The sequence below is a fragment of the Mercenaria mercenaria genome, chromosome 5, assembly GCF_021730395.1.
Source record: "Mercenaria mercenaria strain notata chromosome 5, MADL_Memer_1, whole genome shotgun sequence".
NCBI classification, from domain to species: domain Eukaryota; kingdom Metazoa; phylum Mollusca; class Bivalvia; order Venerida; family Veneridae; genus Mercenaria; species Mercenaria mercenaria.
The window spans coordinates 13,484,068-13,511,902 of record NC_069365.1 but is presented as its reverse complement, the minus strand read 5'-3'; the positions used below and the strand labels follow the sequence as shown (position 1 = coordinate 13,511,902).

General features: G+C 35.7%; 1 protein-coding gene across 3 annotated transcripts in view; it reads left to right on the top strand.

Annotated features, from left to right (window-relative positions):
- LOC123556483 (uncharacterized) overlaps positions 1 to 27,605 on the top strand; it is a 32,215-nt gene extending 4,610 nt beyond the window's left edge. Inside the window, exons 2-8 of one of the 3 annotated variants that reach the window (XM_053542713.1) lie at positions 6,089 to 6,239; positions 15,541 to 15,610; positions 15,990 to 16,118; positions 16,261 to 16,317; positions 20,007 to 20,084; positions 22,329 to 22,406; positions 24,338 to 27,605. In XM_053542713.1, coding sequence (XP_053398688.1) covers positions 22,329 to 22,406; positions 24,338 to 25,966 — 1,707 coding nt within the window. In that variant the 5' untranslated portion in view covers positions 6,089 to 6,239; positions 15,541 to 15,610; positions 15,990 to 16,118; positions 16,261 to 16,317; positions 20,007 to 20,084 and the 3' untranslated portion in view covers positions 25,967 to 27,605. Of the gene's footprint in view, positions 1 to 6,088; positions 6,240 to 10,662; positions 10,820 to 15,540; positions 15,611 to 15,989; positions 16,119 to 16,260; positions 16,318 to 20,006; positions 20,085 to 22,328; positions 22,407 to 24,337 lie in introns of those variants that run through there. The other 2 variants (XM_053542711.1, XM_053542712.1) reach the window with 2 other exon arrangements.
- Positions 27,606 to 27,835: the final 230 nt, after the last annotated feature.

Below are 27,835 nucleotides of genomic sequence, written 5' to 3'. Positions count from 1 at the left end.
ACAGGCATCAAGTATATGTTAGAACATGCATAAATGATGTTGTAAATTTACTTATTTCACCTTAAACAGTGATTTTTCATGCCTGTCGTACATACAGGTGTTGATTTCGCCCGATTCTATTTGCACGGAAATCTAAAGTGACAGGCAAAATCAAATCATAAAATTTAAAGTATGAAATATTTTTTTAAAATCCCTTTGAGCTATCATTAATAATATAATCCACGTTTGTCTGTCGATAAATAAAAAAAAACAAAAAAACATTTAGTATGGTTTTGGAAAGAAAAACTTATAAATACGGGTGTTGATTTCGCCTTTTTTTCGTGGAAAACTTGAGTGACAAACAAACTAATCTCATAAAGTTTTAAGTATAGAATTTTTTTTTTTTAATTTAACATTAACCCTCGTATTTCTATACTGAATATTTCCGCGCCGCCACAAATATATCGTTTATACTAACCCAAAATGGCGGATCAATAACACGAAATACACGTAACATGGTAGGCATGAAAAATCGCTATTTTCAGTGAAATATGTAAGTTTAAAACATCATTTATGCTTGTCCTTACTTATTTCTGTAATCTTAGCCTATCCTCGTAGGGTTGTCTAGGAATACAGAACTTCCGTAATCCTAGAACCGGAGGCTAGGATTACGGTGCCGTAATTGTAGCCACTGCCTTGAATATATAAGTATTAAACTAAACTAAATATCTGAGAACATAACATTTTTTTATTCAACTTCTTTCAAATTGCTTAAAATCTAGCAGTTGTTTCTTTCATCTTTCAAGATTTTTTTTTTTTCAAGAATGAACAGATCAAATAAATAAGTAAATTAATTTTCTGATTTCTTTTATGTCTTTTTAAAATAAGCTGATTTTCTAAATGTTTTAATGCTCTGAAATAATTATATTGTTGCCATTTCCTGAAATGTACTTTGTGCGATATATTTTATTTAGTTTATAAATGTAAAATGCTATAATGTCAAAGTACATTAAGTATGAAAGTCATTTAAATAAAGTTGAAAACTTATACTTTATTCTATGTAATCTTATTGCATTCATTTTTTTTTATTATTATTTATTTATTTTTTTTTTTTTTTTTTTTTTTGAAGAAATGTCTTTCCAGTCAAAAATTAGTTTGGTGGATTGATTTTAAAATTTCAAATGAAGTATATGCTCGGGCATGTGTATCAGTTAAGTTTTTTATGTAGAAACTCTATTAATCCCTTTGTCAGTTGACACGCAAATAACAATAATGCGCATCTTCCAAATATCATAAGACCCTGAAGGCATACATCAAACGGATAAGACAGGAAATTACCATACGGCCCCGAAGGGGTACATCAGAGGGATAAAACAAACAGGAAATCAATCTATTAATTAGTGATAGTCATTAGGAACTGTTCAAAACTGCTGATTGGTTTCCATAGTGATTTATGACTTATGACTGGAATGAATGCTTTAATTTTGTGGTATGTGGAAGCAGTCAATTGTGACAGTCTAACAATTAACAAAAAATATGGATGCAAATTATCGTTCACAGTTTAAAATAATTGACAATTTATAACAAAGCAGAGATCAGTATTTTCGTAAATAGACGTCATCATTTTATTGATACGTCCTGGCTTTTCGTAAAAAGAAGCCAGCATGCAGTTATTATATATCATTTTATCTCCATGTGTAACACAGTAGCTCTAGATGTCATATTACTTTTAAAACAATTGTAACATATACAGATCCCTTTCTGTTATAAATGCAGATAAAGAACTTATGCTGTGATCCTGATACGCTTCGAGGGAGAAAAAAATCCCTTCTCCAGTATTTACGCATAATGGACTATTAAGCTTTAAATTATGGCACCTCTCATTAAATCTCACACGAATCAGAATTTAGGTAAGAAGTGTTGATTTAATTAAATTTGGCGTGACTGAATCACTTTTGACACCGCAGTTTCAGCTATTTGGCTTTCGGAACTATTTTAATGGCAGGCTACAAAATAGAACGAAAAAATTGAAACAAATGGAGAAACCTAATTAGGTGAGCTAGATTCTCTATTTTATTTATTTTTAAAAGACTCTGATTTTTAGCTCACCTGTCACAAAGTGACAAGGTGAGCTTTTGTGATCTCGCGGCGTCCGTCGTCCATCCGTGCGTGCGTCCGTCCGTAAACTTTTGCTTGTGTCCACTCTAGAGGTCACATTTTTTTGTGGGATCTTTATGAAAGTTGGTCAGAATGTTCACCTTGATGATATCTAGGTCAAGTTCGAAACTGGGTCACGTGCCATCAAAAACTAGGTCAGTAGGTCTAAAAATAGAAAAACCTTGTGACCTCTCTAGAGGCCATATATTTCACAAGATCTTCATGAAAATTGGTCAGAATGTTCACCTTGATGATATCTAGGTCAAGTTCGAAACTGGGTCACATGAGGTCCAAAACTAGGTCAGTAGGTCTAAAAATAGAAAAACCTTGTGACCTCTCTAGAGGCCATATATTTCAAAGATCTTCATGAAAATTGGTCAGAACGTTCACCTTGATGATACCTAGGTCAAGTTCGAAACTGGGTCACGTGCCATCAAAAACTAGGCCAGTAGGTCAAATAATAGAAAAACCTTGTGACCTCCCTAAAGGCCATATTTTTCATGGGATCTGTATGAAATTTGGTCTGAATGTTCATCTTGATGATATCTACGTCAAGTTCGAAACTGGGTCACGTGCCGTCAAAAACTAGGTCAGTAGGTCTAAAAATAGAAAAACCTTGTGACCTCTCTAGAGGCCATATATTTCATGAGATGTTCATGAAAATTGGTCAGAATGTTCACCTTGATGATATCTAGATCAAGTTCGAAAGTGGGTCACGTGCCATCAAAAACTAGGTCAGTAGGTCAAATAATAGAAAAACCTTATGACCTCTCTAGAGGCCATATTTTTCATGGGATCTGTATGAAAGTTGGTCTGAATGTTCATCTTGATGATATCTAGGTCAAGTTCGAAACTGGGTCACATGCCATCAAAAACTAGGTCAGTAGGTCAAATAATAGAAAAACCTTGTGACCTCTCTAAAGGCCATATTTTTCATGGGATCTGTATGAATGTGGTGTGAATGTTCTTCTTGATGATATCTAGGTCAAGTTTGAAACAGGGTCATGTGCGGTCAAAAACTAGGTCAGTAGGTCTAAAAATAGAAAAACCTTGTGACCTCTCTAGAGGCCATACTTGTGAATGGATCTCCATAAAAATTGGTCAGAATGTTCATCTTGATGATATCTAGGTCAAGTTCGAAAGTGGGTCACGTGCCTCAAAAACTAGGTCAGTAGGTCAAATAATGAAAAAACGTTGTGACCTCTCTAGAGGCCATATTTTTCATGGGATCTGTATGAAAGTTGGTCTGAATGTTTATCTTGAAGATATATAGGTCAAGTTTGAAACTGGGTCAACTGCGATCAAAAACTAGGTCAGTAGGTCTTGAAATAGAAAAACCTTGTGACCTCTCTAGAGGCCATACCCTTGAATGGATCTTCATGAAAATTGGTCAGAATGTTCACCTTGATGATACCTAGGTCCAGTTTGAAACTGGGTCACGTGCCTTAAAAAACTAGGTCAGTAGGTCAAGTAATAAAAAAACCTTGTGACCTCTCTAGAGGCCATACTTTTCATGGGATCTGTATGAAAGTTGGTCTGAATGTTCATCTTGATGATATCTAGGTCAAGTTTGAAACTGGGTCAACTGCGGTCAAAAACTAGGTCAGTAGGTCTAAAATTATATAAATCTTTTGACCTCTCTAGAGGCCATATTTTTCAATGGATCTTCATGAAAATTGATCTGAATGTTCAACTTGATGATATCTAGGTCAGTTTCGAAACTGGGTCACGTGTGGTCAAAAACTGGGCCAGTAGGTATAAAAATAGAAAAACCTTGTGACCTCTCTAAGAGGCCATATTTTTCATGAGATCTTCATGAAAATTAGTGAGAATGTTCACCTTGATGATATCTAGGTAAAGATCAAAACAGGGTCACGTACCTTCGAAAACTAGGTCAATAGGTCAAATAATAGAAAAACCTTGTGACCTCTCTAGAGACCATATTTTTCAATGGATCTTCATGAAAATTGGTCAGAATTTTTATCTTGATAATATCTATGTCAAGTTCAAAACTGGGTCACATGAGCTCAAAAACTAGGTCACTATGTCAAATAATAGAAAAAACGACGTCATACTCAAAACTGGGTCATATGGGAAGAGGTGAGCGATTCAGGACCATCATGGTCCTCTTGTTTCAATTATGATTTTCCTCCTGTCCGTCACATATACGGGACCTTGCAGCTCTTTGCACGGATCAATGACGAATATCACGTCTGAAACCTAAAAAAGAAAGTTTTCTTTCTCAGGAGTGATTTCTGGACCATCATGCTACATTATAAATTCACTGACTTATTAATATTGCCCAAAATTTTACTTTAAGCAAAGAAAAACAACCAGCGCTAGTGAAACATGAAACGCTTTTCAATTACAATTTAGCATTTGCTGTCACCTCCGCTTGTTGCTACGCAACGTGATACGCTGAAGTGCCCGGATATCCGACCTGATCAATACTTATTTCTAATGTCACTATATGTTCATTATAAATATACTTCCTTATACCCAAGTGGAAACTGGCAGGTACTCGAAAATGTCATGATAAAGTTATGAATAGTCAGCCATTGTCATCTAACCTTGGAACTGCGCATGCACGGAGCGCGAACTGAAAAAAAAAATACATCACAAAGAAAATCAAAATTTGGCATTTTTAGTACTTTTTAAAACAAACTTTTGACTTTTATGGATATATATTGCACTTTTAAACATTTATTCATTCATGACTTCATACATAAAAGAAGGAATGTTATTTGAAAATTTATCAGCTGTGATCTGGATAACGAGATACTTGGTTTATCTATCACAGGCACCTAACTGACAGAGATCGAATCTACCCGGTGTCGAAGTAAACATTAACCGGTGTCTGGTGTTGAAGTAAACAAACATCCAGCATGATGAACTTTCGAATAGTTTTTACACTATTACTGTACCTATGGCAAGTGTCATCGCCAAGCAACATCGGCAACAAACCAACACGAATATGTATAATATATCGGGTTTACGTTCCATACCCAAATCCAAAAACTATCCAAACCAGAAACGAAATATATACAAAACAAGAACACAACTTAAGCTTCATACGAGAACTGGACTTGTCGACTAGAAAATAGAAATATGCTGTTCTATCACATCAAACACAGTAGAAATATTCCATCCTCAATCCCTGTTGAAGACCGCCTCGATAGCCTAGTGGTAGAGCGTCCGCTTCGAGTGCGGGAGGTCGTGGGTTCGATCCCCGGCCGCGTCATACCAAAGACGTGAAAAATGGTACCAGTAGCTCCCTTGCTTGGCGCTCAGCATTAAAAGGGAAAACTGGCCTTTTCTCTCATACCCTCATGGCGATGGATTCCATCAGGAATGAGGTGTCGAGAGTGATTAATATAAGTTGTAGAACTTCCTTCACAATCGACTTAAAATAAATTATGTATAAACTAATCCCTATTGAATTTAAACAAAAACATCACAAATTTTTGACACTAATATTACTGAGTGGTGATATTTCTCTTAATCCAGGACCTATCCGCTTTCCATGTGGAGGCTGTTATCGACCTGTGGCTTCGGACTATCGAGCTGTACAGTGTGAGGCTTGTCTCTACTGGTGGCATATAAAATGTGAAAATCTCACTCCATCAGAATACTCAAATCTATGTCAGAGTGATGAACCTTGGACTTGTAAAAACTGTACAAATTTTCATTTTACAGACTCCTTCTTTGATTCTTCTGCCATTTCCGAGGACATGCGTCATACCAGTCACCTTGATGATTCTACTCGGATTCACAAAGAAAACCTATTTGAAGAACTTTATGAAATTAGAAAGAAACGCCCTAATAAATTTATTACTGCACATTTAAATATAAATAGTTTGAAATATAAATTTTCAGAAATTCATGATATTCTATTAGATAAAATTGTCGACCTCTTTTTTATATCGGAAACTAAACTTGATTCTACCTTCAGAGATAACCTTTTCCAAGCTGAGGGGTACAGACTTGAAAGAAGAGATCGAAGTGCTTATGGTGGCGGATTAGTTTCCTACATACGTAGTGACATCCCAGCCAGACGCAGAAAATATCTAGAATCAAACAATTTAGAAAACATTTCTTATGAGGTAACTTTGAATCATTCTAAATGGCTTATTTTATGTGTTTATAGACCACCAAATATGCATGAAGATGATTTTATACAAAGTATTTCAATCTCACTAGACAAGTGTATATCTTTATATGACAATTATATGTTAATTGGTGATTTGAACTTTGACCTTTTGAATGAAAACAAAGGAAACCCACTTGTAAATCTAATGGAAATGTTTGACTTAACAAACTTGGTAAAAAAACCTTTTTGTTTTATGAAAAATTGTACTCCATCCCTTTTAGATGTAATTATTACAAATTCCAAGATACTATGTATGAAAACCTTAAATTTTCCAACAGGTGTGATTGCCACAACCTAGTATGTACAGTTATAAACAACAATACTCCAAAGAATGAAAAGCAAAAAATTGAGTACAGAAGTTTTAAAAACTTGAATATTGAAGCACTTAATGATGATCTTTCAAACATTAATATACAGCGTTTTGATCCAAACAAAAATGAACAATCTTGTATTTATGAGAAATTTGAATCAGATGTTACAGATGTTTTCAATAATCGTGTTTCTATTAAAGAAATATACAGAAGAAGCAAACAACTCCCATATATGAATAGAGAATTAAGGAAGGCTGTTTACAGCAAAAAAATGCATTACCATAAATTTTTGAATTATCGAACTTCTAAAAACTGGGAAAAATATAGAAAACAGAGAAATTACGTAAATAAACTTAAAAAGAAATCGATAAATAATTATTTTCAAGAACGTTGTATAGGTGGTTGTAAGGAAAATGATTTTTGGGATACAGTTAAACCTTATTTATCAAATAAATCAAGTACTTCGCAGTCAAAAATAATTCTAACCGAAAATGAGAAAATAGTGTTCGAAAATAGTGTTTCGAATTGTAGTACCCATCCATCGGTTGACTGCTCCCATAGTCGAGTGGTTAGTCGTTATCTTGAAATCACTGTAACCTCTCACTGACTGGGGTGGGGGCACTGGTTCGAGCCTTCCTACCGACCATATTTCTTTATGTGAGAAAGTCTGCAGTTTCTTACGGAGACAAGAGTCTAGTACTGGTTCTTCCCAGGAGCGATGCTTAAGTAAACTAACCACCTGACATCAAAGAAGAACTGTTGAAATCTGGCGTTAAACCCAAGAAAATAAATTTCCGTCGTGAGCAAGTTTCTTGGCAAGGAGACTTAGTCATGAATCCCAAATCAAGTTTCAATTTGCTATTAAAGCGAAATGAAGAAGCCCAGCACATAAGGTTTTTAACTTTATGTACAACGGTTACATGACCGGAAGTTTAATCGTTGATAAGTAGGACCTAAATACATGTTCAATGTATGAAAAAAAAGATTCCAGTTAATTCAAGCATGTCAGAATCGCATGTTGCTGGATAATACCAAACAGACAGAAATGCTTAGAGCTATTACCTTTATAACTTGAGTCATGTTTGTAAACAGGGTATTTATGTTTAAACTTAGATCCCTGACCAAGCGTGACCAAGCGATAAAAATACACATTATTTTTTATCGACTTGTCACAAGGAAATTGATGTACATCGGTGACAGGAAAAAAATACATATAATGTATACATGAAATGATCGGGAGAATGCAATGTTAATTAAGTTCAGTTTTACAGACATAATGTAATCCATTTGAGAGCACGTACAAAAATGTTTGTTTTGAAACTGAGTCTGAGGTACGACTAAAAACTGTAATATCATCTATTTTAAATACCATAAATACATTTATCACAGACTTTTCAGTTTAACTTGGCTCGCGCCTTGGGCGGAGTTTATGTAAATGACAGTTACAAAATTAGCCACTCACGATAAGAAAATCGATATCAGTCAGTGACTAAATGTGTATGATGCAAACACTGAAACGGCGCGCTATTCTGAAATTGACAGTATGTCATCGTTGATTGAAGTAATTTGGCGAGGTAGTTTACTGTTATAGTAAAAACAAATGAAAATCATGTTTCACGGACTGAATTAAAAGCACTTACAGCTGATTTATACATGTTTAACAAGCAGAATCACAAATGTATCAGAGTAGCTATTTCCGAGTTATATTTTGTAGCAAAACTTCGGAATGAACGACTGACGTGACATCCGCAATAATTTTCAATAATTTTTAAATCATGATCGTAGATTGATTCTGGCAAATTCCAATGAAAAACTGCGATAAACAACCAGAAATCAATGGTAAAAATTAACTCTGGCCATAGAAAATAAGTTACAAATTTTTATTTTATAAATATGCCTATTTTTTTTGTTTGTCACACATTTTCGCCACCACAATTTCCGATTAATGCAAATGTATTGTTGATTTTAAATCAAATTGCCAGATGCAGAATACAATGATATGTATATCTTGTTTGATTTATAAAGTCCTGTTTGAAATATAATTCCAGGTCCGGCTTCAGGGTCTCGACCCCCCCCCCACCCCCCACCCCCACTCTCCCCCAGTTAGCTGAGAAGTGGCCCATACTCAAGGATGCACCCTACTATTTTGGCAAAGGAATAATAATATTTTTTTCAAAATTTAGACCCAGAAATGCACCAGAGGTCACCATTCCATACCTATATTTCATGATTTTCCCCTTGACCCCCACTCCCTCTCATCAAGAGGGTACTAACCCCTCCATTACCTCAAAATTTTGGACCTAAAATGCACCAGAGGCCATGATTTCATGCCTGTTTCAAAAATTTTCAAGGGGAGAGCCCCCTGACCCCCCACTCCCCCCACCTCCAGCAAAAGTTTTAAATTAACAATTAAATAATGAAATAAACTACAAAAATGACAATTGTTGCAACATGCGCAGTACGTTGGAGAATACACATCCATGCCCTCCCCCTTAAATGCGTCGCTGACATTGATATTTTGTGGCGAATATGTATTTCAAGAACTGGGACTGTTTTCTGAAACTCATTGTCGACCCTGTGTGTGTTAATTGCTGTAATGGTTCCTTAACTACGTGATATTAGTGCCACAGTAGAAGAACTCTCTAGAAACTTTTTCTTTAAAATCCATTTCAAAAGACTACATATACTTTAACAACTGGAGTGATGGCTGCCCACAGACGTACTATAATGTAAATTACTCAGAGTTATATAGTGAACTCTTACGTTCAAGTGCACGGAGATTTTAAAGTTGACACATACAAAAACTTGTATATATACTTCGTGACGCATTACTGCGCCTCCTCTGATAGAAAGAGCAGGGCCCTTGATCGGCCGTTTTTACCGCCGAATATCGGCTGCTTCCCCCGCCAAAATAGTATCCTTTTTTCCCCCTCCAGAGAAAAAAATTCCCTCTTACTGGGTATTCGGTTGACCGGAGGTCCCGTGTTTTTGGCCCGCGAAAATTGAGAAAAATTTGACCCGCACAAAATATGCTCTGTGCGTCGGGTTGACTCACAGAAATTTTCTTTGATGCGTCTTGAGTTCAAAAGTTCTGCCCCTTGTCAATCAAAATCCCATTCAATTTCACTATTGTTCGCCGTCATACGCGGAAGTATGGTAGTAGGCAGAGCGTCATATGTTAATCAGCTGCTAACAGATGTCAATCACGCCACATGCCGATTGACACGTGGTCATCTCGCGGTTTATATTCAGTACAATAATCCCTGTCATTATCAAAGGTGTTTACTGATCAATGTGTAAAAGTTAATTGATAAACAATGCAGCTTTAGATTGTCGTTTTTGCACCACTTGTTAATTAGCGGTATGCAAGTTGTGTTTTGCCTTCTTAACAATAAAAATGATCTTATCTTATTACTAAATAGAACAACAAATTGGATAATTAAAATCATTATTTTGTTTGCTTGATACGATTACGTGAGCTGGTCAACCATTACGTTCTATCATTGCCGAGGCTTTGTTTGGTCCAAAATAAATTAAATGCTTTAATAAGCAGAAATTATAAGTATTGAATAGGTATGGTGAAAAAAAGAAATTTAAAACAGATATTTCATCAAGAATTTTAAATGTTTACTTTCGTTTTCCATATTTGTCACCCGTTTTCGCGACCGTGATTTTCGGACATTTTCATCATTTCTTACAAGATTTTCTAGTACAATCTAAACAAAAAATTAAAAGTCTGTATTTAAGAAAAATATGATCACTGTTGCAAAAGCAGCCCTTATTTTGAAGCATTTTTCGATAATAAAATGCAGAGGCACCAAACCCCACCCACTTATAAATATATACCCACTTATTATATAAATATAAATTGATTGAAAAAGTCTGTAATGATAAATGTACTTGTTTTAGATAAAAGTTTGTGGAAGTTTAGCTTGACCCCTGCAAAGCTGATCTTGACATGATATAATTGCAGTTACCAGTAGTATGTTTAGAAAAAGAAACAGCTTTAGTGTAATGAGAGTTATGTTATAGTTCTTACATAGTATGTTATTCTTTGAAAGCAATGAAAATTCCCCCTTTTGGCTAAAACGACACGAAAATTCCCCCGCCTGAGGGCTGCGGACCCCTTCCACAAAAGTAGAGTGAGGGCCCTGAAAGAGGGAGAATACAAACAACAAGAACAAGGCTACCACTACCCAAACGACAATTTCTTCATTTTTTGGTAATAAAACCTCAGATGTTAATGTAATGCGTCAAACGATCCAAATAATAATAGCCATGCAAGGCCAATCTGATGAAGTTGAAACTAATTCCAAGGGAAACTAAAAAAAAAGGTTTTTACACGAGTGGACAGGTAATTTTGTATAGCTTTGCTACTCAAATGATTTTGTTATTTTGTTTATCAACTGTAACATTGAACAAACCTTCTGCTACAGACAGACCACAGTCATAGTATTTTAAGTATAATAACACCACTCCCTGACAAAATCTAGTAAATGGCTACAGCAATAACATTTACCTTTGGAATTGTTAGATGACATAAATCATATAAAAAAGTAATTATCAGGCTAGGATGAATAAAAATATTAGCCAAGAAGTAAATTTTTATTTTTATGTAAGAAGGAATGTTGGTTCTAGGTGTCTGAATTTAAATCAGTTATATTTATAATAACTTAATTTGAATAGAGTAACATAAATGGCCAAATGGCCGAGGATATATTTATGGTCCTGGACTTATACTGTATACAATACAAAGTTCAAAAATGTAATATAGAAAATGACTGAGAAAAATCAGAAATATTCATTGATGAAATTTATATCGATATGAATTGAATATTCATGTTTACATGGATACGCATATCGATTCTCTTAGTGTATCGATATATTCAGTGACACCCCTTTTAACACAAAATGAAATTAAGCTTCTTCATTTTTTATCACTTTACACAAAATTATTCAGAGAAATTAAAAGGAAGGTATATTTTCATAACCTCGGGCCACCATTATATCCCAAAAACAGTCACTGCGTACTTTCACATTTTGTTTTGACAGCTGAGTTCAAAGACATCCGCTGACAAGCATGACGTCTCATGTAAATCAAGCACGTGATTTAAGGAAATTACTTTTTTCATTGGCTTTTTATTTTTATTTGCGCACTGACTGGAAATTATTCGCTAAAAATGAAATGAAATCCATACGTCACGCCGGTAATTTTGTTACTGGCCATGTTCCTGTTTTAATTTTAGCAATTTTAATTATTCAAGAAATAAATTAAAAACAAAACAAACTTAAAAAAACTGGTCTACTAATAAAGGCTTACGGTCAAAATTTACGACTTTAGGCAGAAATGCAAGCATTTTCCTGACGTATATAGCTCTGAAATATAGTCTGATATAAAGATCGTGCTTTAACGTTTCTTTAACAATTTTAACTGAGTTCAAATTTTATAGGAGTCCACACATCTAGACATTTCCAGTTTCCCACGGTCATGTTACACGAAACAAACAATTATTTTGGACCCGTTATGTTGCAGTTTTGAAGTTATAGGTCCTTTTAGCTGTTGTATTGAATCGCCAATATGTATCGTGTATTGATCCTTCTTTATTGAAATACGTATCATATTGATTTTTATGCCCCCCGGCATCTACTGATGCGGGAGGCATATAGTGATTGTCCTGTCCGTTCGTCCTTCCATCTGTCCGTACGAGGTTAACCAAATGGGACCGTTTTGTCTAGCATCAATACCCCTTACTAGAATGACTTGATACTAATGCAGATGTAACCTGCGACCATTCCTCATCTTATAACATCACCTGACCTCATTTTGACCTTGACCTCGTTTTGTACTTAGGTTGCTTTATATGGGCCATCTCTTGGTTAACCAAATGGGACCGTTTTGTCTAGCATCAATTCCCCTTACTAGAATGACTTGATACTAATGCAGATGTAACCTGTGACCATTCCTCATCTTCAGACATCACCTGACCTCAGTTTGACCGTGACCTCATTTTGGACTTGGGTTGCTTTATATGGGCCATCTCTTGGTTAACCAAATGGGACCATTTCATCTAGCATCAATACCCCTTACTAGAATGACTTGATACTCATGCAGATGTAACCTGTGACCATTCCTCATCTTCACACATCACCTGACCTCAGTTTGACCTTGAACATGACCTCATTTTGGACATCGGTTGCCTTTTATCGACAAGGATGCCACCGGGGGCATCAAGCATTTAGTGAACGCAGCTTTTTGTTTCCATTCAATACACAGCCCTAGCATTTGTTATTATTGGTCTTAAAAGTATGCAGATGAGATACTTACTAAAAATGTGTTCATTTAAGTTATTAAAACATACAATTCTTTGTTCGAGTTTCATGTAGATCAATGTATAGATTTTAATGTCAGACTTGACGACAATCAGTTGAAGCTCCCTACTCTTTATTGGATCCCTAAACTACACAAAACCCCATGTAAAGCTTGATTCATTGTAAATGCACTATAAAAATATTTCTCTTCTTTTAACTTCTTGTCTTACTGCAATAAAAGACCACAAGTGATGCAGAAGTATTGCTCAAAGGTATATGAGAACTCCGGGTGTTAATCTGTTTTGTGTCAATAATGTGTATGATATAAAGAACAGCTTTCTATAAAATTTCAGTATATTGTGACTTACACTTTAAGTGACTTTTGAGAATTTTCTACATATTTTATTATGCCCCCCTTCGAAGAAGGAGGGGTATATTGTTTTGCAGATGTTGGTCGGTAGGGCGGTCGGTTGGAATGTAGATCAGTCCATTTCCGGATGATAACTCCAGAACGCTTGGGCCTAGGATCATGAAAGTTGATAGGGAGGTTGTTCATGACCAGCTGATGACCCCTATTGATTTTGAGGTCAGTATGTTAAAGGTCAAGGTCACAGTGACCCTGAACAATAAAACAGTTTCCGGATGATAACTCAAGAACGCTTAGGCCTAGGGTCACGGAAGTTAATAGGGAGGTTGGTCATGACCAGCAGATGATCCCTATTGATTTTTAGGTCAGTTTGTCAAAGGTCAAGGTCACAGTGACCCTGAATAGTAAAACGGTTTCTGGATGATAACTAAAGAACACATGGGCCTAGGATCATGAAAGTTGATAGGGAGGTTGGTAATGGCCAGCAGATGACCCCTATTGATTTTGAGGTCAGTATGTTAAAGATCAAGGTCACATTGACCCTGAACAGTAAAACGGTTTCCAGATGATAACTCAAGAACACTTAGGCCTAGGGTCACGAAAAATTAATAGGGAGGTTGGTCATGACCAGCAGATGACCCCTATTGATTTTGAGATCAGTATGTCAAAGGTCAAGATTACAGTGACCAGGAACAGTAAAATGGTTTCCAGGCAATAACTCAAGAACGCTTGGGCCTAATGTCAAGAAGTTGATAGTTAGGTTGGCCATGACCAGCAGATGACCCCTATTGATTTTGAGGTCATTAGGTCAGAGGTCAAGGTCACATTGGCCAGGAACAGTTAAACGGTTTCTGATCTTCTTGTCCAAAACCATAGGGCCTAGGGCTTTGATATTTGGTATGTAGCATAATCTAGTGGTCCTCTACCAAGAATATTCAGATTATTTCCCTGGGGTCAAATATGGCCACACCCTGGGGGTCACATGGTTTATATAAACTTATATAGGAAAAAACTTTGAAAAACCTCTTGTCCACAACCACAGGGTCTAGGGCTTTGATATTTTGTATATGACATCATCGAGTGGTCCTCTACTAAGATTGTTCAAATTATTCCCCTAGGGTCAAATATGGCTCTGCCCTGGGGGTCACATGGTTTACATAGACATATATAGGGAAAAACTTTGAAAATCTTCTTGTCCAAACCACAAAGACTATGGCTGTGATATTTTGTTATGTAACATCATTTAGTGGTTCTCTACCAAGTTTGTTCAAATTATCCCTCTAGGGTCAAATATGGCCCCACCCCAAGGGTCATATGGTTCATATAGACTTATATAGGGAAAAACTTAGAATCTCCATGTCCATAACTTACATCATTCAAATTTGGACCACATGTATAGTTTTGAGTGGCAAGATGAACCTTGACATGAGTTGACCTTGATCTTGACTTAGTGACCTACTTTCACATTTCTGTAGCTACAGCCTTCAAATTTGGACCACATGCATAGGTTTGTGTACCGAAAAAATCTTTGACCTTGTTATTGACCTAGTGACCTACTTTCACATTTTTGAAGGTACAGGCTTCAAATTTGGACCACGTGCATAGTTTTTTGTTTCAAAATAAAATTTTACCTTGATTTTGACCTAGTGACCTACTTTCACATTTCTCAAGTTACAGCCTTCAAATTTGAACCACATGCATAGTTTTGTGTACCGAAATGAACTTTGATCTTTAGATTGACCTAGTGACCTACTTTCACATTTCTCAAGCCACAGCTTTTAAATTTGGACCACGTACACATTGTTTTATACCGAAATGAAATTTGACCTTGATTTTGACCTTGAACAAGTCTTGAAATTTGGAACATTCAAAAATGGCTCAGTGGATGGTGCCAAGATCACTCTGTAATCTCTTGTTAGGTTAATAGGTTAAAGGTCAAGGTCAGATTGAACCAGAATGGTAGACCTTTTGTTTACAGTGAGCATATAATTTCTGTTCCTTGTGCAATTACTGAATGTATCAAGGGGGGCATTCCGTGTTCCACGAGCTCTTGTTGACTAAAAGTTTGTCATTGATCATCATCAATTGGGAGTATTTCTATTAGGGTTTGGTGTAGCTGCGCATGTTGTGCAGAAATGTGTGATAATATTTTCAATTACTTAGTGAAGCTTTCTGTCATGAGACACCTCTTGTTTGTAAATACACATTACTTGCATTGCAGATACCAACTGTCATTCTTTTTAACTGTATTTTATTTGTTTTCATAGATAACCAAGTGCACAATTAAGTGAAATGGAAAACCAGACCTTGGAATCTTCAGGAACATCTGGGAGTCAGGTAAGTGAATTTTCTAATGTGAGTTATAAAAGATTAATAGTGACAAAAAAGGAATGCAAATGTAAATACTGTTAAAGACAGAATTGTGAACTTGTGTTTTCCCCCGCCCATGCTTTTAGTGGAAGCAAGACTAAGCGATCCAATTTCCGGAGGTGATGGCGGCTTCAACCAACAATTGGGAATTACTCAAAAACCTTTACATATATTTCTTTTAAACCTTGCAGGATGTTTTAGAAACTAATTTTACACTCCCATGGTGTGTGCTGGTCCCCTAGTGACCTTGACCTTGAAGAAATTAGAATATTTTGATGCCTTTGAAAATTCACAAAAATGACAAGTTTTCAAAAACCGTTACATATTTTGCTTTGAAACCTTGTAGGATGGTTCAAAAGCTCATTTACACCCCCGTGGTTAGTCCTGGCCCCCTATTGACCTTGACTTAATAGTCAAATGAGAAGGAACACCAAACCTCGGGCTCACACATTCTGAAGCTAGGAATTGGGTACATGTAAGTGATTTGCTGAACTAAAAATTAAACTGTTAACATTTTCCCTCTGTAGACAAAGACCAAATAACATTAAAGATGAAAATGAAAATTTTAGACATGGTAATCATTCTTTGAATTTTTTTTTTCATTCATTCATTTACAGATACCTATAGAACAGTCAGATGGAAGAGAAAACCAAGATTCAGGACCTGAAGACCTGGTAAGACATTTATAGATTGACAATTTAAAGAATATTGGGAACTACTACACTGTATCAAATAGTTACTTGAAGAAATCAGGTAAGTAACATATGATCTATGATCAAATAGAGTGGCCTTGACAATTTTGGGTAAGAAAATTCCTTTTTTCAGATATTTAGAAATTAATTTTCAGTGTTTATATACAGCGCAAGATATGCTCCAGTCATATCAAAATACTTGTTGCTATCTACTTCCCTCTTAAACTAGGTCACTAGGTCAAATCATAGAAAAGCCTTGTTTACACTCGTAAGAGGCCATTTTTTTAGCTCGACTATTCAAAGAATAGTCTAGCTATTCTACTCACCCTGGCGTCGGCGTCGGCGTCACACCTTGGTTAAGTTTTTGCATGCAAGTACATACAGCCATCAATTAAAGGCATATAGCTTTGAAACTTATTTTTTCTTTTTCTAGGTCAATTACCAACCTCTCTGGGTCAAGTCCCATAACTCTGACATGTATTTTGAGCAAATTATGCCCCCTTTTGGACTTAGAAAATTTTGGTTAAAGTTTTACATGCAAGTCACTATCTCCAAAACTAATGCAGATATTGATTTGAAACTTCACATGTGTCTTCGGGGTTATAAAACTAGTTGATAGCAGCAAGTCCCATAACTCTGACTTTCATTTTGGCCAAATTATGCCCCCTTTTGGACTTAGAAAATTCTGGTTAAAGTTTTGCGTGCAAGTACATACAGCTATTTCTAAAAGGCCTATAGATTTGAAACTTATTTTTTCTTTTTCTAGATCATTTACCAACCTCACTGGGTCAAGACCCATAACTCTGACATGTATTTTGAGCAAATTATGCCCCCTTTTAGACATAGAAAATTTTGGTTAAAGTTTTACATGCAAGTTACTATCTCCAAAACTAATGCAGATATTGATTTGAAACTTCACATGTGTCTTCGGGGTTATAAATCTAGTTGATAGCAGCAAGTCCCATAACTCTGACCTTCATTTTGGCCAAATTATGCCCCCTTTTGGACTTAGAAAATTCTGGTTAAAGTTTTGTGTGCAAGTACATATAGCTATTTCTAAAAGGCATATAGACTTGAAACTTATTTTTTCTTTTTCTAGATCAATTACCAACCTCACTGGATCAAGTCCCATAACTCTGACATGTTTTTTGAGCAAATTATGCCCCCTTTTAGACATAGAAAATTTTGGTTAAAGTTTTACATGCAAGTTACTATCTCCAAAACTAATGCAGATATTGATTTGAAACTTCACATGTGTCTTCGGGGTTATAAATCTAGTTGATAGCAGCAAGTCCCATAACTCTGACCTTCATTTTGGCCAAATTATGCCCCCTTTTGGACTTAGAAAATTCTGGTTAAAGTTTTGTGTGCAAGTACATACAGCTATTTCTAAAAGGCATATAGACTTGAAAGTTATTTTTTCTTTTTCTAGATCAATTACCAACCTCACTGGGTCAAGTCCCATAACTCTGACATGTTTTTTGAGCAAATTATGCCCCCTTTTAGACATAGAAAATTTTGGTTAATGTTTTACATGCAAGTTATTATCTCCAAAACTAATGCAGATATTGATTTGAAACTTCACATGTGTTTTCGGGGTTATAAAACTAGTTGATAGCAGCAAGTCCCATAACTCTGACCTTCATTTTGGCCAAATTATATCCCCTTTTGGACTTAGAAAATTCTGGTTAAAGTTTTGCGTGCAAGTACATACAGCTGTTACTAAAAGGCATATAGATTTGAAACTTATATTTTCTTTTTCTAGATCAATTACTAACCTCACTGGATCAAGTCCCATAACTCTGGCATGTATTTTGGGCAAATTATGCCCCCTTTTGGACTTTGAAAATTCTGGTTAAAGTTTTACATGCAAGTTTCTATCTTCAAAACTAATGCAGGTATTGAATTGAAACTTCACATGTGCCTTCGGGGTTATAAAACTAGTTGATAGCAGCAAGTCCCATAACTGATATGCATTTTGGTCAAATTTTGCCTCTTTTGAACTTAAAACTCTTTTGATATTTAACCTTTTTGGGTAATATTTTCCTGCTTCTGGGACAATATTTCGAATAGTCGAGCTTGGCTGTCTTATGGACAGCTCTTGTTTATTTGATTATCATAAATCTTTGTCAGAATGTTTGTCACTATGAAATATAGAAAAGGTTTGAAGTTGGATCACCTGATATACAAAAAAACAAGGTCACCAGGCTAAATCATAGAAAACTTTGTTAACACTCTTCAGGCAACATTTTTTAATTTTCTTCATAAAACTTTTTCAGAATGTTTGTCTCTATGAGTTTTAGCTTAAGTTTAAAACCTGAGGACAAAAACCAGGTCACTAGGTCAAACAATAGGAAAATCTTGTTTACAATGTAGAGGTCTCATTTTCTATTTGAATTTTATTTAAAATGTCAGAATGTTTGTCTCAGCAAGGTAAAGGTCAAGTTTAAAGCATGGTTACCAGAAATCTTTAACTAGGTCACATGGTTAAACCATAGAAAAACCTTGTTTACACTCTATAAGCCACATTTTCATCCTGATCGTCATAAAACTTTGTCAGAATGTTTGTCTCTATGTAATTAAACTTAAATTTACAACTGGGTTATCTGACATCTTAAAACTAGTTAATTTACAACTGGGTTATCTGACATCTTAAAACTAGGTCATTAAGTCAAATTATAGAAAAAAAACTTTTTATCACTAGAAACAAAATTTTTGACTTGATCTTTATAAAACTTTGTTAGAATGTTTGTCTCAATTAAATCTCGATTAACTTTAAAATTGGTTTACCTAAGGTCGAAAACTAGATCACTAGGACAAATCATAGAAAAGTCTTTTTAACACTCTAGAGAATACATTTTCCTTTTAATCTTCATAAAAGTTTGTCAGAATGTTTGTCTTTGTGAAATATAGGTCAGGTTCAAAGCTCGTTACCTGAGATCTTCACTAGATCAAATCATAGAATCATGTTAACTATCTGGAGGCTACATTTTCTACTTGATCTTCATAAAACTTTGTCAGAATCTATGTCTGTATGAAATCTAGGTTAGGTTCGAAACTGGATTATCAAGGTCAAATACTAGGTAACAGGGTCAAATCATAGAAAGACATTTGTTAACACCCAAAAGGCCACATCAACCTGATCTTCATGAGATTTGGTTGGAATGTTTGTCTGTTTTAAAAATTAAATATAGGATAAATTTGTAACTGGGTCATGTGGCGGGGAAAAAAGGTCATAAGGTCAAATCTTAGAAAACTCTTTGTTAACACTTTAGAGGCAGCTTTTTCAACTTGATCGTCACAATCTTGAGTCAGAATGTTTGTCTGTAAGAAATCTAGTTCAAATGTTAGGTACCTACAGAAACTGTCACTAGGTCAAATCATTGAAAACTTCGGATAATGATGTACCTGATTTACATGAAACATGGTCAAAAGGTTTCTCTCTACAAAATCTAGGCCACATTAAATACTAGGTTATCTGTGTGTAAGAACAAGGTCATTTGAGCGAGACAAGCCTTCAGGGCCCTCCTGTTTTAAACTTCTCTGTGTTTCAGCTGGAAGAAAAGGCACTTCTCCCTAATTTTCCAGGCTAGAGTAGTCCTTGAAATTTTGTAGTGTAAATAAGCTTATCTTTTGTATATAACTTATGTATTTTAATTGCATGTTTACAGACACCAAGTGCTGCCTCAGATGATGAAAATGTAAACCAGTCCAGTCTTCCACAATCTGCACCAATAGCTGAGGGACAAGTAAGATATTCTAAGTATTTCTAATGCTTTACTTGTTTGTAAGTTAAGTTATTTGCTTGTATTTAAGATGTAAGTGTAAAGTTTTTAAAGTTTTTTATTTAAAACATACTCTGCTTGTTTAGAACTGTGTTTTCAAGCTTAACAGTCCTATGCTCAACGTACACCAAGGGATTTTGATAATACTCAGGACAAACATTACCCATAAGGAGATTACGTTTCATGCAGTAGATCCATTCCTGTAAATCCAAGATCAAGGTCATGCCGTGTAGTCCACAATATGATGTTGATATAACGTGTTGTAAATAGGCTGCATGGCAAATGAAGGTTTTGCATGTAAGGTATGCGGCAAGTTTTCAAATAATAAGATAATACATAATGATACTGTGCTCAGCACATCACTTTCAGCCATGTTGTTTCAAGGTCATATGGTCAGGAAAAGAGGTCAAATAGTGTTTTGTTTCTGTCTTAGAACATTATAGTCTTTACTCCCTTGAAGGATCTTTGAATGACTTCAATAGCATATTGAGGCAGTATGCAGAGCACATCTTTCAGTTCTGTCTTTAAGATCCAAGTGATACATTGAGGTCTAATGTCAAGTAAGCAACTCTAGTCTGTTTAAACAGGGTCATACAGATTGTTTTAGGTGTCTAGTATTGAAACTGTGACACATAGTTTTGGGGCAAATAATACATATTTTTGTGCAAAAAAAACGAATGTCTAGTTATGCCCCCCTTTGAAAAAGGAGGGGTATATTGTTTTGCAGATGTCGGTCTGTCGGTCTGTCGGTCGGTCGGTCGGTCGGAATGTAGACCTATCCGTTTCCGGATGATAACTCAAGAACGCTTGGGCCTAGGATCATGAAAGTTGATAGGGAGGTTGGTCACCACCAGTAGATGACCCCTATTGATTTTGAGGTCAGTATGTGAAAGGTCAAGGTCACAGTGACCCTGAACAGTAAAACGGTTTCCGGATGATAACTCAAGAACACTTGGGCCTAGGATCATGAAAGTTGATAGGCAGGTTGGTAATGACCAGCAGATGACCCCTATTGATTTTGAGGTCAGTATGTTAAAGGTCAAGGTCACAGTGACCCTGAACAGTAAAACGGTTTCCGGATGATAACTCAAGAACACTTGGGCCTAGGATCATGAAAATTGATAGGGAGGTTGGTAATGACCAGCAGATGACCCCTATTGATTTTGAGATCAGTATGTTAAAGGTCAAGGTCACAGTGACCCTGAACAGTAAAACAGTTTCCGGATGATAACTCAAGAACGCTTAGGCCTAGGGTCATGAAAGTTGATAGGCAGGTTGGTCATGACCAGCAGGTGACCCCTATTGATTTTGAGGTCAGTATGTCAAAGGTCAAGGTCACAGTGACCAGGAACAGTAAAATGGTTTCTAGGCAATAACTCAAGAACGCTTTGGCCTAGTGTCAGGAAAATTGATAGTTAGGTTGGCCATGACCAGCAGATGACCCCTATTGATTTTGAGGTCAGTATATGAAAGGTCAAGGTCACAGTGACCCTGAACAGTAAAACGGTTTCCGGATGATAACTCAAGAACACTTGGGCCTAGGATCATGAAAATTGATAGGGAGGTTGGTAATGACCAGCAGATGACCCCTATTGATTTTGAGGTCTGTATGTCAAAGGTCAAGGTCACAGTGACCCTGAATAGTAAAATGGTTTCCGGATGATAACTCAAGAACACTTGGGCCTAGGATCATGAAAGTTGATAGGCAGGTTGGTAATGACCAGCAGATGACCCCTATTGATTTTGAGGTCAGTATGTCAAAGGTCAAGGTCACAGTGACCAGGAACAGTAAAATGGTTTCCAGGCAATAACTCAAGAACGCTTTGGCCTAGTGTCAGTAAGTTAAATGTCAAGGTCAGATTAAACCAGAATGGTAGAACTTTTGTTTACAGTGAGCATATAATTTCTGTTGCTTGTGCAATTACTAAATGCATCAAGGGGGGCATTTCGTGTTCGACGAGCTCTTGTTACCAGCATATTTTGGAGTGTATAAAGTTATAAACAGTTTTAGGTTGCTCTTTATTTGCCAACAGAATTATTAGGGTTCACAGGTCCATTTTACATTAGAGCAAGTCATTCATGACCGGCATGGGGTTAATGCCAGATGCGGAAAAAATTATGGGAATGTCTACCATGTCTATATTGAAGATGAATGGCATGTGACCAATACAACCATTAAAATTTAGCATTTGATTTATTTGTTCACAGATGCCAAGTGCACAGTTAAATGATGGAAACAGCCATTCTTTGGATCTTTCAAATCCTACACCAGAGACTATTGGTCAGGTGAGCAAGTTTTCGTCTATACTTCAAAATTTCCCTCTGTGCAAATAAATATAAAAGCATCAGGAGACCAATAACTCTTACACTAACGGATATTTAACCTACACCATATTTTCATCTAATACCTGATCAATTCATGTGGGATAATTAAAATGTTGCTGAACTATTCTTTTCTGCCTGATTGAAGTGAAAAATACAAAACTTGTTCAGTTTTATTGTCTTTCCCAGATTGTGGAGTGGCAATGGCAGCCATAACATAAGCAATGTCTGCTTCTAGGTGACGAATATAATTTGCACAAATCTAATCTGAGCAAGACAGTGTAGAAAACGATTGCCAAAGCTCAGTGGTAAAGGTCACACAGAGACACTTTATTTTTCAGTCTTTTACTCTTAATGTACAAGAGTCGTTATTTGTTTGACAGTGCCCTTCAACATGTTACTTATTACAAAGGGGGCGTAATATCTTATGACACCGATGTCAGTCCGTCCGTTAGCAATTTTGTGTCCGCTCTGTAACTCTTGAACCCCTTGAAGGATTTCAAAGAAACTTTACGCAAATGTTCACCACATCGAGATGACATGTAGAGCCCATGTTTTGGATGACTCCCTTTAAGGTCAAGGTCACACTTAGGGGTCAAAGGTCATATGACTGTTTTGTGTCTGCTCTGTAACTCTTAATCTGCAAAGAAACATGGCACAAATGTTTGCCACATCGAGACGATGTGCAGAGCGCATGTTTCAGATGGCTCGCTTTGAGGTCAAGGTCACACTTAGGGGTCAAAGGTCATACCTTAGGGCGTATATTGCTCGGCAGTGCGGTGCTCTAGTTGTATTAGCAGAGAAACAGACCATTGAAAATAATGGTGATTATTGTCAGAAACACTGTTTTTTTGGAAACTAGACTTCATATCTTTAAGAATATGTGTCTCTTATAAAAGTATAATTAGTTTCATCAATAATGATGCCTTATCTCCTAATTCCGAGCCTTCTCATTGATCCAAGCCTTTTGAAAATTTGTACTTGCAGCTTTTTCCTGTTTCAAAATTTTATGCATGTTGTGGAAAACCATATGACAGATGAAAAGGAGTAAAAGGAAAATAGTATTATTCACATTATAACTGAAATTTACTTAGCTGAAAATTTTGGCATATAATTTATTTATCTAAAATCACTGGGCTGGATATTACTTTCTTGCAGGAAATAGTAACACTTGCTGTATTTTTTTCATTTACAAGCCAGATTATGTACCTTATATTCAATAATTCTAATTATCACATGTTCCGCGTCGCGGGATTGTAATAAAGCCATTACTTAAAAATGATAAATAAAGCTTTGACGTCGATATCGTTTATAGTATAGGAGACGTTGGTCAAATTGTCTTGTTTATATAGTAAAAGAAAGTAGAATATTGGGTGTTTCGACAGGAAAATCTAACATGTGATAAAAAGAATATTACGTTTGTGACTTTCCACATAGAATTTATTAAACTTGTTGAATAAAATTGATAAAATGCTCAGCAGAGCCTCACATTTTATTATTTTATTCAACTTGTTTAATAAATTCAATATGAAATGACACTCATGTAATATCCTGTATGAAAATTATTTTTCAGAAAGTATGAATGAACTCAAGTTTTTGTTCAACGAGAAATTATCTGGATGTAACTTATTGTCATCATGTGAAAGCTATGATTGTTCAGAGAAAACAATTCTTTGAATTTATCTGCTTGGGTATTTTTAAGGTTAAATGTTGAAGTATTAAAATGTAGCAAAATCTTTTGCAAATAGCATCTATTAATGAAATCCCAGTTAAGGGTCTCGGAACAGAAAGAAAGAGGCATAATTCTTTCTTGGATAGAAATATTCATATGATGTGTGGTGAAGCAAAACTTTAAAAAAAGTCAGAGTAAAATGAAATTTTTATTATTTTTCCAGATAACAGGTCTAAACGTAGTGTCCAGAGGAACCGATCATCTTCCTCTGTCTCAGGATAACAAGTCAGCCATACCAAACATAACAGATTTACATGAAATAAACAGTATACTCGGTGGTGACTGGAGAAATCTGGCCCTGGTAATTTCTACTGATGATAATAGAAAGATGATTGGCATTGTTGAAAAAGAGGCAGAGAAGAAAGTTAAAATACACTTTGCAGATGCCAGAGAGAAACAGAAGAAAAACTTAGAAGTACAATTTGATGTTACTTTAAATGACCTTATTACTCGGATTGAGCATCTTTTATCTGCTGATGTTCACTGGTTATGCTTAGCTCATTGTTTAGAGGAAGAACCATGTGTCGAACTCACAATGATAACTAGAGTTTATGAAGCTCTACCTGATTTTAACACCTTTTGGGCTGCATTTTCAATGCCACATTATGACTCTGGACCTGAAACCGAAAAAAGAAATCAGCAGAATGGAGAACAAGAAGACAATAAAAACAACACATTTATGGAGTTAAATGTACTGAAGCAAGAAGTTGAAGACCAAGATACAAAGGACCATCTACCACAAACTTTCAGGGAGAAGAAGAAATTCTGGAGGTTCATTTTACAAGAAAACTTACTTAAATATGCATCATCTTTAAACAGTAATGAACTTTCTAAGAAATTTACACAGTTGTCACAAATGAAAATCGATAAGGTAAAATGGGAAGCATATTTGAACAAGCTTGGTATCAGTCGGTTTAAAAAAAAGAAACCAGCAAGGCATAACTGCATTACCTATGGTACGAAAAATCCTGATTTCTGCGGGGAGCAGGTCATCGGAAAGAACAATTGTGTAGGGAGTTTAGGATGGGTACTAGCAAATAGTGATGGACCAGACTGTCAGCTTACAAGTTCTCATGTTTTGTTAGATGAAAGTAGACATAAGGAATTAAGCAAAGTAGAAAATGAAAACAAAATGGTAAAACTAAAGCATACATTTTTATGCAAGTTAGGACGAGGATGTGATCTAGAATGTTATTGTTTCCGTAAAGAAATAATTGGCTTGATCAGGTCTGGGTGTTACAAAATTGGAGATAATGTATCTGCTGGGGTAGAAATTATAGCAGTTGAAACTGGTAACCAGTATAGGTTTTTTAATAAAGACATTCCAGCAGGATACATATATTATCACTGGAAAATGTTTGGATTTCCTGATACATTGTATTTTAGGTGTCAATTTTGGAATCATAAGAATATTGAAAAGGGAATGGTAGTGTTCAAACTAGGACACTCTACTGGTCTAACAAAGGGACGTCTACAAAGTAAGGAATCTTGTTTTGAATTTCCCCATCCATTTAGTAAGGATAAAAAAAACCCTTCATTAGTAACACTTCATAATCAATATGAAGTTGCTTGGGATGATCCAGAGTTTCCTTTCTCTAAAGAAGGTGATTCTGGGGGTCCAGTATTTACAGTTAACAATGAAACTGGGGAAATTACAGCTGTAGGACTACTGACTGGAAATAATGAGAAAAGAGAGGTATCTTTTGTTACTCCACTAGATCAAGTGCTTGAGATTTTCGGTACTCAGTATAGTCTTCGAAATTTTGAAATAACACTAAGGAAAAGACTATGAACTGAATTAATTGAATATTTTTGTGCTCTGAACATTTTCCAGTGCATCTAAACTGTTTGGTAAGGTATTAACCAATTCATTACATACATGTATTGTTTGTAGAACAAGATTTCAGAACAAATATCAAGTACTTTTCCCGTCACCCAATGTCTGGTGTCTGTATTCCGTTCATTGTCCTGTCAATAATTGCTTCAAACAACATCTTCTGAACTACAAGGCCAGTTTCAACCAAACTTTATAGGAAAGTAATTTACACAAGTGTTCCATGTGTGACCATTTACAAAGATTGTTCAGATTATCCAAGTCGTGAAAAAACAATGCTGCAAGAGCTAAAAATAGGAAATATCTTTAAACGACATTTCCTCCTAAACTGCTGTACCAATATCAAAATAATTTTACACAAGTGTGTCTTGGGTGACCCGCTACCATGATTTTAGATGAATCAAATTATTCTGATAATAAAAATGGCATCCAGAGAGTGTGGTCACTTTCCAAATATAGGAAACTTTTTGCCAAATTCTAAAGTAATTTCACTCAACTAATCCTTGGGTAACCCTCTACCAAGATTGTTCGGATTACTTCTTTTTGTTAAATAACATAGCCTGAAAGGGTCTGATCACTTTTCCATATATGTATATGGTTGAAACTTTAAAAACTGTCCGATTTTGAAATAATTCCTTTTGATTCCATACTCGATGTAAATGAGATGTGAAACCAAAATTTGTAGTCCTGTTTGGCGCCATATAACCTATACTGTGTTGGTGCGCCGTAAAACCCAAATAAATAAATAAATAAATAAATTGAAATAATTTCACAATGACCACCTACCAAGACTTTCATACTATTCTGATTTGTGAAAAATGGCTGCCAGAGCTGAAAATAGGAAAATCTTCCAATGCCATTTCTTCCCTGAATCACTGGCCAATTTCACAGACATGTTCATTGGGTGACTTGCTACTACCATTGTAATATGTCAAAATAAGATATGGCTACCAGGGGGTGGATCTTATTTTGCTTTATATGGGTCTACGGAAAATCTTTTCCTTGGAATCTACTGGCCAGTTTCAAAGTAATTTGGCAGACTTGTTATACCTGTTAAAGCTGTGAAACTTAGAGAGTGTTACAGGCTCATTATGGACATTGAGCAGGTTCACAGTATTAAGGCATGGGAACTGAGAGGAATCGGCATGCCTGGTATTATAGTATTTGTGTCACTGCTGAAAATTGATGTTTTGGTGTGTCTACTATCATTAAATTTTACTTTTGATCTTGTAGAATTTTATTAATAATTATTGTACCCCCCGACAACAAAGTTGTAAGGGGGGGTATACTGGTTTCAGGTTGTCTGTCTGTCTGTCTGTCTGGTCGTCTGTCCGTAGACGCAATCTTGTGCGCACCATCTCTCCTTATCCCCTTGACAGAATTTAATGAAACTTCACACAAGTGATCAGTAATAACAGAAATTGTGATTAGTACCAACAGTAGTTGTGCATGGGGCATGTTAGGTTCTTTTAGAAAAAAAAATTGCAGAGTTATGGGACTTTGTTTTTTTGTTACTATACTATATACATAGACACAATCTTGTGCGCACCATCTCTCCTCATCCCCTTGACACAATTTAATGAAACTTCACACAAGTGATCAGTACCAACAGTAGTTGTGCATGGGGCATGTTAGGTTCTTTTAGAAAAAAAAATTTGCAGAGTTATGGGACTTTGTTTTTTTGTTACTATACTATATACATAGACACAGTCTTGTGCGCACCATCTCTCCTCATCCCCTTGACACAATTTAATGAAACTTCACACAAGTGATCAGTAATAACAGAAATTGTGCATGGGGCATGTTAGGTTCTTTCAGAAAAAAATT